General features: G+C 28.2%; 1 protein-coding gene across 15 annotated transcripts in view; it reads left to right on the top strand.

The window, feature by feature from the left end:
* Positions 1-466: 466 nt before the first annotated feature.
* Positions 467-15,951, top strand: part of LOC124953061 (protein retinal degeneration B) — an 18,991-nt gene continuing 3,506 nt past the window's right edge. Inside the window, exons 1-23 of one of the 15 annotated variants that reach the window (XR_007102106.1) lie at positions 467-1,291; positions 2,103-2,299; positions 2,772-3,108; positions 4,272-4,402; positions 4,553-4,670; positions 4,812-5,196; positions 5,414-5,577; positions 6,278-6,307; positions 6,941-7,045; positions 7,267-7,452; positions 7,578-7,740; positions 7,914-8,315; positions 8,816-9,102; positions 9,176-9,346; positions 9,829-10,091; positions 10,205-10,313; positions 10,511-10,667; positions 10,750-10,899; positions 10,987-11,167; positions 11,344-11,618; positions 12,245-12,360; positions 12,855-13,288; positions 15,734-15,920. Coding sequence is in view for 11 of the 15 variants with exons in the window: in XM_047503916.1 (XP_047359872.1) it covers positions 2,222-2,299; positions 2,772-3,108; positions 4,272-4,402; positions 4,553-4,670; positions 4,812-5,196; positions 5,414-5,577; positions 6,278-6,307; positions 6,941-7,045; positions 7,267-7,452; positions 7,578-7,740; positions 7,914-8,315; positions 8,816-9,102; positions 9,176-9,346; positions 9,829-10,091; positions 10,205-10,313; positions 10,511-10,667; positions 10,750-10,899; positions 10,987-11,167; positions 11,344-11,618; positions 15,734-15,887 (3,846 nt within the window). In the remaining 4 variants the exon portion in view is untranslated. The other 14 variants (XR_007102108.1, XR_007102107.1, XR_007102109.1 and 11 more) reach the window with 14 other exon arrangements.

Here is a 15,951-nt window from a genome sequence, read left to right on the forward strand (position 1 = left end):
TATTCATTTTTATTTATTTTATATAATGAAGACGAACTTTTAATCAAAGTATGCTTAGTATTAATATTGTCAAGGAGAAAAGGAAAACAAAAGAAAAATGAATCACTAGAAAAGAAAAAAGATTTAATTCTCAATTAATTGTTAGAAAAAGTATAACAATTAGAAAATACATTATATCAAGATTAGAATTAAATTGGCAAGAATATTATTCTGGAAAAGAAATTCGAAAATTAATAACAGAAAGAAGCATGCAAAAATTTGAATGGGCACAATAAAACCACATTAAATGAAAGGAAATGAATTGTAGGAAACATGAAGTAAAATAAAACGCAATTAAAATTTGGCGCGCAGCCATAGCTAGTTACACTACTGTCAGAGCATGAAGATTCGTGATAGGTCGAGAAGATCGTGGGCGTCTGTGACGCCGGCAGTTCGGTATGGTAGTGGGGATAAACAGTGAGAACCACGGCAGGTCCGTTAGTTGGTCGCCGCGCGTCGGCGATGTAACATTTTGTTATATGTTATATCTTAATTATTGTCGTTACCTCGATCGATTTATTACCTCGATCGATCTATTTCGATGGATTCGTCGCACATATTGACCTTCAACATCATTAAGAATTATTAAAGACTCATCTATTTTCGAATGAATATCTAAAGAACTTGAAGTTAAAAAATCGAACAAAAAGGGAAAGTGTCAAAGGCGAGTCTGCTGTTCTGTCGACAGATATGAGAACGGTGTATATGTATGTTATGTGTGTTACTACTGTGTCTATTGCGTGTTTGTCGGCGGAACGAGTTCATTTCTTCGTCCAAAGACTTCCCGTTTCAGTGACGTTTTCGAAGAAGCTTTAAAAAAGAGAAAGAAGACAATTTTCATGAATAAATCTCGAGATTAAAAAAAGAAAAGAAAAAAATGATAAAATGTTGTTGATAATTAAAATTGATAATCATTTAATATCCGATTGATTTTCAGTGATATAAAAGTATATGCAAATATAACATAATAATATATTTCGAGAAATTTTTTGTATCGTTAAAAATTCGAATCCGCACTGCTGTATCGACAAAGAAGAAAGGTGTGGCGCGAAACCTGTACATTCTTACAACAAAAGAGATTATCTCTCTCTCTCTCTCTCTCTCTCTCTCTCTCTCTCTCTCTCTCTCTCTTTCTCTTTTATCTGTCTCTATCTCTTTCTTTCTTCATCTTTGGACTTTGTCATCTTGTTTTTTATCTTCTTCAGTTTACTTTTGTTTTTTATATATTGCTGAGGACATAAAAGATACTTATGTAAGTAAATATACCTACATATTACGTTTATAATGTTATTACTCTCACATAATGTCAATTCATATGTTTTTTTGGAATCACAAATAGCGTCACTAGTATTTTAAGAGAAAACCAATCATAAAGGTACTTCTATATTGACAATAACCAATCATAAAAAGTTTTACGTTTTCGTATTTAATCGACGATTTTTTTCTTATTGAATTGATGATTATTCAACGAAACGAACAAATTTTTCTATATATTATACGTATGTATGTATCGTAATAATTCTATTTAACATTAATTACAATTTGATCAATAGCAAAAGATTGAAAAAATGGGAAATATTTTGTATTTCGATCGTTAGAACTTTCAATAATTTATCGAAAAGATTAGAATAATCTGATTGATTATTTAGATTATAACATCTTGCCGCCACATTTTTCATAGTGATCACAAGGATGATCCATAGTAATTTATAGGAAATATCTTTTTTTTTTTTATAAAACATCTATTTTTTTTTTAAATGTATTCTTAAGAAAATAATGACGTAACGAACGATATATTATTATCACATAATAAATATTGGAATTAAATAGCAAAAGTCAATAATAGTGGAATTTTATTAACAATTATCTGCATTAAAAAAAAAAAAAAAAAAAAAAAAAAAGAAAAAAAAAAGGAGCATCCAGGATAAGGAATTAAAATAAATAAGAAATTAAATTCCACATTTTAATAATGGAATGGAATGGTTCTTTTTTATAAAAAAAAAAAAAAAAAAAAAAAAAAATCGAGTTAGAAATTATCAATGAATATTTTTTTATTTCTAAAGGAACGTTAAAACAACGTAAACACACACCATCGAGAAGAATATAACGAGAGCTTCCTCATACAGAGAGTATATTTTTTTTCGAAGATGTACGGGTGATAAAAGATCTCTCCTTCGTCAAAATGTTGATTAAGGAATATCGAATTCCTCTGCCACTTACGGTAGAGGAATATCAAATTGCTCAACTTTACATGATAGCGGTAAATATTTTTACTTGAATCTCATTTAATTTCTCAGATGAGGTTAATTACGCAATTTTCGTAACATTTTATAAATCAATAATTGAATTCTCTATTACACCTGACCAATTTCCAAAATAACAAAAAAAAAAAAAAAAGAAAAAAAAAACTAAATAAATAAAAAATAAAAACGAATGAAGTAATTTGAAATTTTGAAAACTTTGTTCTTAACCTTTGGAGGTTAATTTTAATGGTTCAAGCAGATTACAAAAATATGAAAAAGAAAAAATCTTTTCTTCTTTTTTTTTTCTTTTTTTCTTTTTTTCATTTTTTTCTTAATATTTATTTAGGAAATCGTAATTTTTTTCTCGTCTTCGAATTCGTTTACGACATTCAATAAAAAAAAAAAAAAAAAAAAAAAAAAAAAAGAAAGAAAGAAAAAGAAAAAAAAAGGACGAAGAAGATTACAAAGCAATTTTTCCTTGTATTGTAGAAAAAATCACGTGAAGAAAGCAGAGGTACCGGAAGTGGCGTGGAAATAATAGTTAACGAACCGTATACCAATGGTCCCGGTGGAAATGGCCAATACACGCATAAAATTTATCACGTTGGTAGCCACTTGCCAGGATGGTTCAAAAGTTTATTACCTAAATCGGCATTAATAGCAAAAGAAGAGGCATGGAACGCATATCCGTATACAAAAACGCGATACACGAGTCCATTCGTCGAGAAATTTTCCATAGAAATAGAAACTTATTATTTTCCTGACAATGGCTATCAAGAAAATGTTTTCAAACTAAACGGTGCCGATTTAAGAAACAGAGTCGTAGGTACGTTTAAAATTTTTAGGAAAAAATAAAAGAAAAAAAAAAAGACAACGAATGATAATAAGTAATCAAAATATCAAAAATATTTTCTATTAAATATTATTATGACGTAAAATAATACATTTATTTTAAACTATATATCGTAATATCGTATTATATATTATATATTATATGTATACTAAATATTATAGTATAATGTTGATTATTCGTAATTTTAATTATTAATAATATAAGTTGCAATATCATATTATAATATAATATAATAATATTAGGTTGGTGCGAATGAAATGTCGGATTCTTAAGTGAATATATTAAAGAAAATCCGACATTTCATACGCACCAACCTAATATTATAAAATAATATAATAAATACTATAATAAAATAGGCTTTCTACATTGAAATATAGTATAGAATTATATATAATTATACTATAATCATATAATATATTATATATATATATATATATATATATATGTATATGTATGTATGTATATGTATATGTATATGAATATATATGTGTATATGTATATGTATATACAATGTGTTCTAGAATAACTAAAAAATATAAATTGCAATAGTGCAAATTCAGCATATTTAAACAATAAAAAATGTTCATATAAACATATGTTCCATTCGATTTTATTTTCGAATTATAGCGAATTTGATTCTCATCAAATTCTATCTGCTTATTTTCATAAGAAATGTTCAAAATGACCTCTTTGCATCTGAATACAAACCTGCAGTCGTTTTATTAATGACTATCTTACATATTTGATAAATGATTGTCCATACCATACATCCAGATGTTGTTTGAATTTACTTGAAACTTTGTTCGTGAATTTACTTGAATTCTTTCATGAAGAGTTTTAACTCCGTTAATGGGCATTCTTTATACAATGAATTTCAAATAACATAAAAAGTAAAAATTAAAAATAAAATCTTTATATGAACTTCTTCTTTTTGTGTGGATATACTGAAACAAACCCTAAAATATTTCCCATATATTCTAGGATAGTATATATAATATATAACAAAAAAATATATGATTATAAAGGGTAAATATATAATTAGAAATTTTTTATTAGAAAATATTAGAAAATTGTTAAATTTAGACATTTCTTTTTATAAAATTAAACTAACATACCGATCATATTAAATGTTACAGATTTGATCGATATCGTAAAAGATCAAATCGATTATGTCAAGGAAGAAGATCCTAAATTGTATATTTCTGAAAAAACGGGTAGAGGTCCACTAACGGACACTTGGTTGGAAGATTATTGGAGTGAAATCAAAGTAAAAATACATTTTACTATCCTTTTATGAAATAAAATAAAATAAAAAAAAATAAAAGAAAAGAAAAGAAAAGAAAAGAAAAAAAAATAAAATAAAAAGAAAGAAAAATAATAATACAACGATACTACCGGAGTATTTCTCATTCCTTAGGGTAAACAACAGCCAACGTCATCAGGGAAATCGTTAATGTGCGCTTACAAATTATGCCGAGTAGAATTCCGCTATTGGGGTATGCAAACAAAGTTAGAAAAGTTCATCCACGATATGGGTTAGTACATTGTAATACATGGCAATTTATAAAAGTTACTTTCATGAATTTTTTATTCACGAATTCATTCATCTAAATAAGCTAATTATTTATTTTGAAAAAAGAAAAGAAAAAGAAAATATCGATTAAAACGATTCGTAGCATTGAGGAAAGTGATGGCACGAGCACACAGACAAGCTTGGGCCTGGCAAGATGAATGGTATGGTTTGACAATGGAAGATATCAGAGAAATTGAACGGCAAACTCAGTTAGCACTTCAACAAAAGATGGGTCTTGCTGATTCCGGTGAAGAAGTAACTCATGATGATGATGAGGACACGAATACAGGGAATACCGGAATGACACCTCAAGAATCGAACGTCGCTAGGACATTCGCAGCCACTTTGAGCAGTATCGAAAAAAATGAGGACCTTCAGAGTCCAATGAGTATTAGGAAACCTTCGGATATACCGATCATCAATACGGCTGTTAGTTCAGAAGGTGAAGCTAGTCCTGAGGATTCTCCAACGGAACCATCTAATGCTAGGTAATTTCTTACTTTATCGTCAGATATTTCATTTTAATGTATTATTAATATTTTATCATATTAATATAATAAAATTAAAATATAGTTAATTATAATATTTATATTTATACATTGTCCTCATTTCATTATTGTTCTAAACTGTTATTCTTCATATAAATAATACTTATTTATCCAGATAAAAATAATTTTCTTTTTATCGCCAATTGTATATATTTAGCCCGATCGACGAAAAAAATGAAAAGAAATCATGGAAGAAAAATACAGCAAGTCATTCACCTAGTTCAGCAAAAAATATGGATATACAAATCGCAAATTGGAGAATGGAGAGTATCGTTAGAGAATCCGAAACCAGTAGCGAAGAGGAATTCTTTGATTGCCAGGGTAAGAGTTCCATTTTCTTCCATTTCCTTTCTTTATTTATCAGAATAAATTAATCATAAAAAAATAAGCATGATCGTAGATCGAAACAGTTGATGTATCATTATAAAAAAAAAAAAAGAAAAAGAAAAAGAAAAAAAGAACCAATTTTTCTAAGCTCTTTCTTAATATATTTAAAAAAGAAAAAAATTCATTTTGCATCGTTTTATTATCTAACCTGCATCTCGTAGATACTTTAATACCTTCTTTATTTTATAAATTCGCATACTCTGTAACACTTTGTGGACATATGAAACTCGGTCATTTGACTTGATAATAATAAAAATAAAAATAAAAGTAAAAATAAAAAAAATAGAAAAAATGAGTTTGGTCCACAAAATGTAAACAGTTATAACTCTGGTATTAGGAAAGAACGTTTGAAATGTCTAATTCTAAAAATCTATCGTTTCTCTCTTTCTCTCTCACTCTCTCTCCCACTCTCTCTCTCTCCCACTCTCCCTCTCTCACTCTTTCTCTCTCTCTCTCTCTCTCTCTCTCTCTCTCTCTCTTTCTTTCTCTATTTATCTATCTATCTATCTCTCTTTTTTTCATAGGTATTAACATCAGCTTAAAAAGACAATAATAGCATGTGTTGACTATTTCGAACAGTCTTTTTTATGTCTACCTTCTCTGTTTTTTCTTGCACTCCACACACACACCGCAGCTGGGTTCATTATACCTACTATACGTAAAGGTAGGACGCGTAGTTAACGATGAATTGTTCATCACCATTAGAAAAAAATACGAACAGCAGCTAGAACAAACAAGTGAAAGTATTTTTTTCAAAAGAAAATATAAAAAAAAGAAATAATAATAATAATAAAGAACTGTGCACTCTGTATATATGCATTATTAATTTTCTAATCACTTTATTCATACACTTTATATATTATATCATTTTTAATAAATTTCTAGAATTGTCTAATTCTAGAATTCAGCATGAAGATTCCCGAGCATGATCTATACGCATGGCTACATAAAGTTTATTGGCTGTACGATGAAAATATTTGTAACTAACATCGGACGATGTAACAACCTGTTGCATGATGTATTCACGTTAGCACTTGGGCCATAGAAGTAATCGATATTTGGTTACATCATGTACACGAAGTTTAGAAAGCACTGAAAGAGTAATTTTATGGAATTTAATGATCATTTTTTTTTTAATTTTTTAGTCGCTTCTATGTTACACACATAATAAATACACTATTATTATAATAATGATAATAATAATAATAATGATATGAATCAAATATGAAAAAAAATAAATAAAAAAAGAAAAGCAATAGTGCACAATCGACATTAATTATATGTGATTATACTTTAGAGCACTTTGAAGATAACTCTTCATTAGCTAAATGGAGTTCTTTGGATCTTCTAGCAGAAGAGGATGATGGTGCTTCTCCTGTGGCACCAACAAACAACGTGGAAGGTAATATTTTGCATTCTTAATTTTTATCATTTAATTAAATGTTTTTAAATATTATATGAATGATTATACCATAAAATCATTGTATTTCCATTAGGTCTATCAAAAAGTTCTGTTTGATTTTTTATTAAAAACAAAAATTTGTTTTATATTGAAAAATAATATCATATAATCATTTTTTTTTTATCATTAGATACATTAATTTATGTAATTAATTTTCACAGAAGCAGATACGATATTCTCACCGTCGTTTCTACAGCCAATAGCAAGCGAACGTAGTAAAAGATTGCAAATTCACACCTCGACGAGCGTTGACGTTTCTTGTCCAACGTCACCTCAACATTCTCCAACTCATCAGTCGTGTAAAACTACAGTACTTTTGATTGTGATGCATGCCGGAAGCGTTCTAGGTAATTGTCATTTTATTTGATATTTATTTATACTTATTAAATGATACTTATTTATTGATATTTAAGTAATATTTAAGTTATTTATTGATACGTATTAAATGACAAACATAATTAATTCATTATAGATGCCAATGTTGATTTGACGGCTAAGAAATCGGATGTAACAACTTTCAGAGGTGCCTTCGAGTCTGTTATGAGACAACATTATCCTAGTATGGTCGGACATGTCTCTATAAAATTTGTTTCATGTCCGTCAATATGTACTGAAGGTCTAGGTGTTCTTTCGAGGTAAAAAGAATTAATTATAATTCACTTGCCGATTAGATTATCAATTAAATAAATTTTAATGTAAATCAACGTATTAATCAGAATTTATACGAAAGAAAAAATAAATAACAGATTATTTTTTTAATATTATAAAATAAAAAAAAAATAAAAATTAATTAAATTTTATCGTTCAGTTTAAGTCCATACAGTTTCGATATGTCTCCATCATGCATGGATGCACCTCAAGTAACGAACGATACTATACCAATCGGTGCAATACCATTACTGGCAAGTGCAAGCTCGGATTACGAAGAAGCAGTCTCACGAGTAGTTACCAATGCAAATCAGATTTATCAAGAATTTATAAAAAGCGAGGAGGGTAAAGGTTTTAGTGGGCAAATTTGTTTCATCGGTGATTCCGTAGGTTCGATTTTGGCCTACGATGCTTTGTGTAGATCTACGCATTATCATTCGAGATATAACAGTGAAAATAATATATTGGAAACGAGTAATCAAGGGACTGAAAATAATGGAATTTCTGAGGATGGTAAACATTTAAGTGCAACTTTACCTAGAAGAAGATCTTCTGGAACAAAGTAAGAAATAGGATTATATTTTGATAAAATTTTAGTAGGAAATTTATTATACTTTTTAGATAACTTTCCAAATTACATATACTATACATATATAAGTATATGTATCCTATATATGTATAGTATATAGGTATATATAGGAATATATATCTATATAATGTAAAAAATTAATAAATAATACTATCTTACTATAATACTATTATACTATTATTATACGTATTGTGTAATAGCTAATATTATTGTATGATAGTATTGTGTAGAGTATTGTAGTAAATGTATGTTTTTATAATATTTTATATATAGATATAATATTATTTTATATAATAGTATAATAAATACATTATTATAATATATATTTCTTTTATATATATATATATATATGTTTATATAAAAAATAATTATATAATTATATATAAAAATTATATAATAATATAATATATATATTAATATATTAATATACATATATAGTCATATTATTCTCAAGATGAAACTTCTATTATCAGTGACAGTTGCCAGCAATGTAAATTAGAGTTCGAGGTAGGAGAGTTCTTCATGTTTGGCAGTCCATTAGCACTCGTTATGGCATATAGAAAAATTTCATCTCACGGAGATAAAAATAGTAATATCCCAAAGCCAATGGTGAATCAAGTTTACAATCTCTTTCATCCAAGCGATCCAGTAGCTGCAAGAATCGAACCATTGATTTCTGCAAGATTTTCTTTACTACCACCTGTTAATGTTGCTCGATATCAAAAGTATCCACTTGGAAATGGGCAACCTTATCATTTACGTAAGTGTTTTTTTATTTTCTATGTTTTAAAAATAGAAAGGAGAAATTCATAAAAATTCTTATCATTTTTCAGTGGAAACGATTCAAAGCAATACACAATTATTTGCGGATGGATTAAACATTCCTAACATATACATGACAACGCCACTTCAACATGCTCATTTGAGAAGATTGTCGGATATATCGATTCACAGTACTATGTCTGGTATCGTCGATAATTTTCCTTTACAAGTTGTCTCTGCACGTAAGTCCTAGTCTATATCCAATAAATAAATCAATTCTTTCTCTCTCTCTCTCTCTTTCTCTCTCTTTCTCTCTCTCCCTCAATACCTTCTGATATAAAATTCTATCTTATATTTTATTCTACCTATTTTATATTATATTTTTCTACTCTATTCTATCTATTCTACAATATATATATATATATATATATATATATATTATTTATTATTTTTTATTATTATTATTATTATTATTATTATTATTATTATTATTATTATTATTATTATTATAGAAGATAGAACTATGTATTTCTTGTTTATTTTTATTTTCATTTTTTCGTGTTAAATTTAGTTTTATTATTTTAATAATTTCTTTTATGGAAAATTAATTTTTCCTCTTTATACTTTCCGTAAAGTAATGTATAATAAAAGATTAAAAAAAAAAAAAAAGAAAAGAAAGAAAGAAAGAAAGAAAGAAAAACCGACACAAAGATTGAATTTCCAGTGACGCAAAAATGGTGGGGAAACAAACGAATAGATTATGCTCTATATTGTCCAGAGGGTCTGGCAAATTTTCCTACAAATGCATTACCCCATCTCTTTCATGCTAGTTATTGGGAATCATCAGACGTAATAGCGTTTATATTAAGACAGCTGGGTCGGTTCGATTTACCTATACTTGGTAACGAAGAAAAAGAACTTTCATGTTTCCGTCCAGGTCAACCAAGAGAAAAATGGAATAAAAAACGCACTTCGGTCAAACTAAAGGTTCATATTATATTTATATATATATATATATATATATATATATTTTTTTTTTATTATCGAATTTAGTTCTCCTTGTTCGCAATGAAATTAACGTCATGTTATAAATTATTTAGAATGTTGCTGCTAATCATAGAGCCAATGATGTAATCGTGGGAGAAGGTGTACCTCAAGTATTAGTGGCCAGATTTATGTACAGTCCTATAGACGTGATAGCTTTAACAGGTAAACAATCAATGATTATTCGCGACGATCATCTTTTTATTATTATTATTATTATTATTATTATTATTATTATTATTATTATTATTATTATTATTATTATTATTATTATTATTATTATTGTTATTATTATTATTATCATTAACATATATATATATGTTATTTAACATTGTTATTTTTTTCTTTTTTTCCATGCCCAGGGGAAAAAGTAGACATTCATATTATGAAGGATCCACCTGTTGGCGAATGGTCATTTTTAAATACAGAAATTACAGATAAAAATGGTAGAATAACTTATAGAATACCCGATGACAAAGCTCTCGGTTATGGACTTTATCCTGTAAAAATGATAGTTAGGTAATTAATAGGCCCAAAATTTTCCCTCATTTATATTCATTGATATTAATTGATATTGAAAAGAAAAAATGTTGTTATTTAGAGGAGATCACACTTCCGTTGACTTCTTTTTGGCTGTGATACCTCCGAAAACAGAATGTGTGGTCTTCAGTATCGATGGATCGTTCACAGCAAGTATGTCAGTTACCGGGAAGGATCCGAAAGTTAGAGCTGGCGCTGTTGATGTTGTCAGGTAAACGTTTTTAAAATAATCTCATTCTTTCATTATATGAAATAATCCTTTGATCGGTAATCACTTAGTTCATTATGTTACTCATAGGCACTGGCAAGAATTAGGATATTTAATTATATACATCACCGCTCGACCCGATATGCAACAGAAGAAAGTTGTATCCTGGCTATCTCAGCATAACTTCCCTCACGGTTTGGTGTCTTTCGCGGATGGGCTCTCTACGGATCCGCTAGGTCATAAAGCAGCATATTTAAATAATTTAGTCCAGGTAAGAAGACAATGATAATGGCAATGATAATGATAATTAGCCCATAAAAAATTAATATTTTCTTACTAACATTTTCTTATCATTCTGGATTTAATTCGGTCATATTCAAAATATTTTTCTACAATCAATTGATATAGCAATAAATTTATAAATTAATTAAATGTCATTAATTACAGGAACACGGTGTAATAATACATCAAGCATACGGTAGTAGTAAAGACATAAGTGTTTACACGTCAATAAATCTCAAGCCAAATCAAATATTCGTTATCGGTGGAGCATCGAAAAAACATCATGCTCTGGCGACAATACTTCACGATGGTTATGCCGCACACTTGAGCATCCTACAAGCACATGGTGGTTCGAGACCAGCCAAAGGCAATGCAAGGATGGTAATACCACGTGGACAATTTGGTTTGCCCGGTCAGAATGCATCTTTACGGCGAAGAAGGTATGTCCTTTGATATTTATACTTCATTATTTCATTATTATTCAAACTCGTGTTTATTACGTAAAATATGTGAAATATTCGATAGTCTCGCTAATTAATCTGATTTCGATCTTGAAACTAATTCAAAGAAAAATTCGTATTGAAAATCTACAGAAAATGCAGTATATGTGGATGTAAAATATTGCGTTTCTACATCTATCTTTCTCCTTCACTCATTCACTTTTTACAATATTTTCTACGTAATTATTTAATTAATAATTAAGAAAATTAATAATACGCTGAAAGCTACGAATCCGATAAGACGATAATATAACTAGATATGAACGATGATATATAACCATATTCTTATAATTTATAATAATATTTTTTTTCTTTCTTCTATGCTTTCTATAAGAAATCTTCATTAAGAATATAAAAAAACGATATGGATTACCAAATATGGAAATCATTTTTGAAATAAAAACATAAAAGATTTAACGTCGATGACATTCGATAAATAATATATGTAAATTACATATTTGCCATTCTATATCGTTTTAGATTTTAGAGTTTGTCAAAGTGTGATGTTTGCAGTGTGTGTGTGTATATGTGTGTGTGTGAATACGAAAATACTGGCTTTGTTCCAGTAATGACACAAGCATCAGCTCCTCAGCGTGCAACAGTGTATACTCAAAGTGGAAAGTTACCTTAGTGACATCTAACACACGCCTATAATCTGCGTACAATTAAATTACTCGCATTGGTAACTATCTCTCCTGCCTTTCTTTCTTTCTTTGTCCTTCTCTTTCGTTCCTTCTTCTTTTGCTATCTTTATTTTCTTTCTTTCTCTCTCTCTCTCTCTCTCTCTCTCTCTCTCTCTCTCTCTTTCTCTCTCTCTCTTTCGCTAACATCACACTGAATTTATGGATAGAAAGATCGATTTTAAATTTAAAAATAAAAAAAAAAAAAAGAAAATAAGATGAATTGTTTAAAAATTAACTCAAAATTTTTTATTCGTCAATTAATATTATCGTTCTGTTCATTGCACGTAGGCATGCTGATTTTGGTTTTCGATGTCTAGAAAAAAAAAAAAAGGAAAAATAGATAATTGACTGATAAAAAAAATGTGAGAAAATATTCTTTTATAAAAAAATCTTTCTATCTTTAACATGCTGCAAGTGTGCCGTGCTGTGATACTGGCTGATACTCGATGGACACTCAAGAGATGTCTAAAATTCAAGAATTTCTTCGTTACAGGTACATGCTATGAGGATATAAACGCGTCTTATATGACATAGCTAATGAAAACATCGTATGCTCTTGAAAAACGAGCGACGATTATTCGAGCTCGCACAAACGAAGAAAACGAAAAACAAACGAACAAACAAACAAACAAACAAACAAAAAATATATTTAAAAAAAAAGCAAAAAAAATTAAAAAAGAAAAAAAAAGAAAAAAAAAAGAATTTAAAAAAATACAAAAAATCTTATAATTGCTTTCTCTATGAATCATATAAAAAGAACAAAAAAAAAAAAAAAAGAGAAAAAGAAAGAAAGTAAGAAAGAAAAAATAATAATATGTCAAGGACTTGTGATTAAAAAATCCGCTTTGACTGTTTAGATGCGTTCAGTGATTAGAGTTTTCTCGTCTAATCTATCGAGATTATCTGATCCTGTTTTTAGTCATCAAGGTAAACAGGTGTATTAATATTATTTTTGTATCAAATTTTATTAGAGACTGAATGTTCTGTGGATTTTGTTATTATTATTATTATTATTATTATTATTATTATTTTATTTTTTCTTTTTTCTTTTTTATTTTATCGAAGAGAGTTTGACGAATCACCTACGATAGAAGATTAAAGTAAATTGAAGGATCTAATTTAGATAACTGCGTGAAGTATTATATTTAACATTAGCGTAAGCGCATTACGTAAAGGATATTCATATTTTGTAATGTAATATGCATATATATGCATATAAATGTATAATATACAATACGTGTGTATGTGTATGTGTGTGCATACGCACACCTCAATATAATTATTCTTTCCTAATCATTTTTTTATTATTATGATTATTCGGAATATATAAATATATACATACATATATATATATATATATATATATATATATATATATATATATTCCGAATAAAAAATAGTATCTTACGTAATAATATTTTTATTCGTAATATTCAATTCTAATAATTTTCATTTGATTTTCTCATAAATAAAAAAGAAAAATTCTAAATCGGTGATTCGGTTGATCTCTAATCGTTGTATTTATTTGCAAATTAAGATGTCGTCATAGATTAGAAATTTCAACATTATTTGCACGATTTCATAGTTTCGAATTAATCATTAACGAAATATCACAATTCAAAAGACATACACAGTGTGTAAATCAGCATTTAAAGAAGGACCTTCTCTCCTCTTACTGTTTCTATTAATCTCTCTCTCTCCCACTCTCTCTCTCTCTCTCTCTCTCTTTCTCTCTCTCTTTCTCTCTCTCTCTCTCTCTCTCTCTCTCTCTCTCTCTCTCTCTCTCTCTCTCTCTCTCTCTCTAATTATCACAATTATGCATTAGATTTCACTTATCACGCTTGTTATTAGAACATCTTTATTTAGCAGCAATGAAGATCAACAAGCTACTTCTGTTACGATCGATTTATCAATCGACTAATTATTTAAGTAATTAATTAATTAATGAATTGATATCTTTTTTAGCGTATATACATATATATGTATTTATATATATAATATTCTATTTTTATATATATATATAGAAATAGAATAGTCGTCCGGATCACTTGATCTATATAATAATTGATAATATTAATTCTTTAATTAATACAAATTTTTATTTTAATTATGGCAATTGATGTGATTAAAATAACAAATTGTAAAAAATTAATTAAGCATCGATATGAAATTCTAAAGCTTTATATCCAGATATATGAGGATGGAGACACAAAAAACTTGCGAAATGTCCGATTTATATATAGTTATTTTTGTTCACCTTTTCTTAAAAAGTTTTGGAATTTCATTGGAAAAATAAAGAATAATAATAATAATAATAATAATAATAATAATAATGAAAAAAAGAAATCATTAAAGGATTCCATAGCTCCTAGTCATTTCTGATGTAAACGAAAAATGCTTTGAATGAAGAGCACGATCCATTGTCTCCGTACTGCTTTTTATCCACGAATGACCTTTGTTACGTCATCAACGTCATGCTTTCAGCGTAGAAAAAAAATTCAAAACGTTTATAAACCCGAACAATAACGCATAAAAATTCTCTAATGTTCTAGTATCCATTCATTTTCATGATACTAACATTCTACATTCACATTCTGTATTTCCTGTCGCCTACATTGCATTTCTCTCTCTCTCTCTCTCTCTCTGTCTCCTCACTTTCTCTCTCTCTCTCTCTCTCTCTCTCTCTCTCTCTCTCTCTCTCTCTATCTATCTATCTATCTATCTATCTATCTATCTATCTATCTATCTATCTATCTATCTATCTATCTATCTATCTATCTATCTATCTATCTATCTATCTATCTATCTAACTAACGATAACCTCATAATTTTGAGAATCATCAATACTATCGATAATGTCGATACTTTGCGAGCTATCGATTTCAATTTTCGATTTCATTAAAAATGATTCAAACAATTTTCTTACCAAAGCACGATTAAGATAGAAAAAAAAAGACAAAAATAACAATAGCATCATCAAGTTGTTTGTTTTATCTAATCCCGGATGTTCTAAATTAGATGAATGTTAAATATGGCGGATGCATATGTAACTGTTTACCTATTTAACAATGGAACTTTGCGTAATATCGATCGAACGTAATAAAAGATTGCTAAGATTCTAATTTTATACCTAAATGAAATTGTTTCGATATGATTCTACGCAAGGATGTTAAAAAATTATTTAGAATTGAATGATAAAATTGCATATCATTCAATTAGAACATATAATGTATTTTATATATATATATACATTAAACAATTTATATACATACATATATATATATATATATATATATATATATGTGCAAAATATGTTCTTATTCCGTAGAATAAATTAAATGATAAAAAATCTAATATAATGAAAATTGGCAGCTCTTTTAGAACGGCGAAACGAGCGATTTCTCAACCAACTGTGGGAAAAATCTTTCCTTTGGAACGAAGTACGAGCTTAGGACCACCAAGTTCGCTTCCAAACGTACCGCATTCGGCGCCACCAATCAAAAATACCGCCACGGAAAAGCTCTGACGACTTACACGCTGCCGCTCTTTTTTCGACTCCTTGCATTGATTTACGTGTATTCGCAATGTCC

The sequence above is a fragment of the Vespa velutina genome, chromosome 11 (genome assembly GCF_912470025.1).
Source record: "Vespa velutina chromosome 11, iVesVel2.1, whole genome shotgun sequence".
Taxonomy (NCBI): Eukaryota; Metazoa; Arthropoda; class Insecta; order Hymenoptera; family Vespidae; genus Vespa; species Vespa velutina.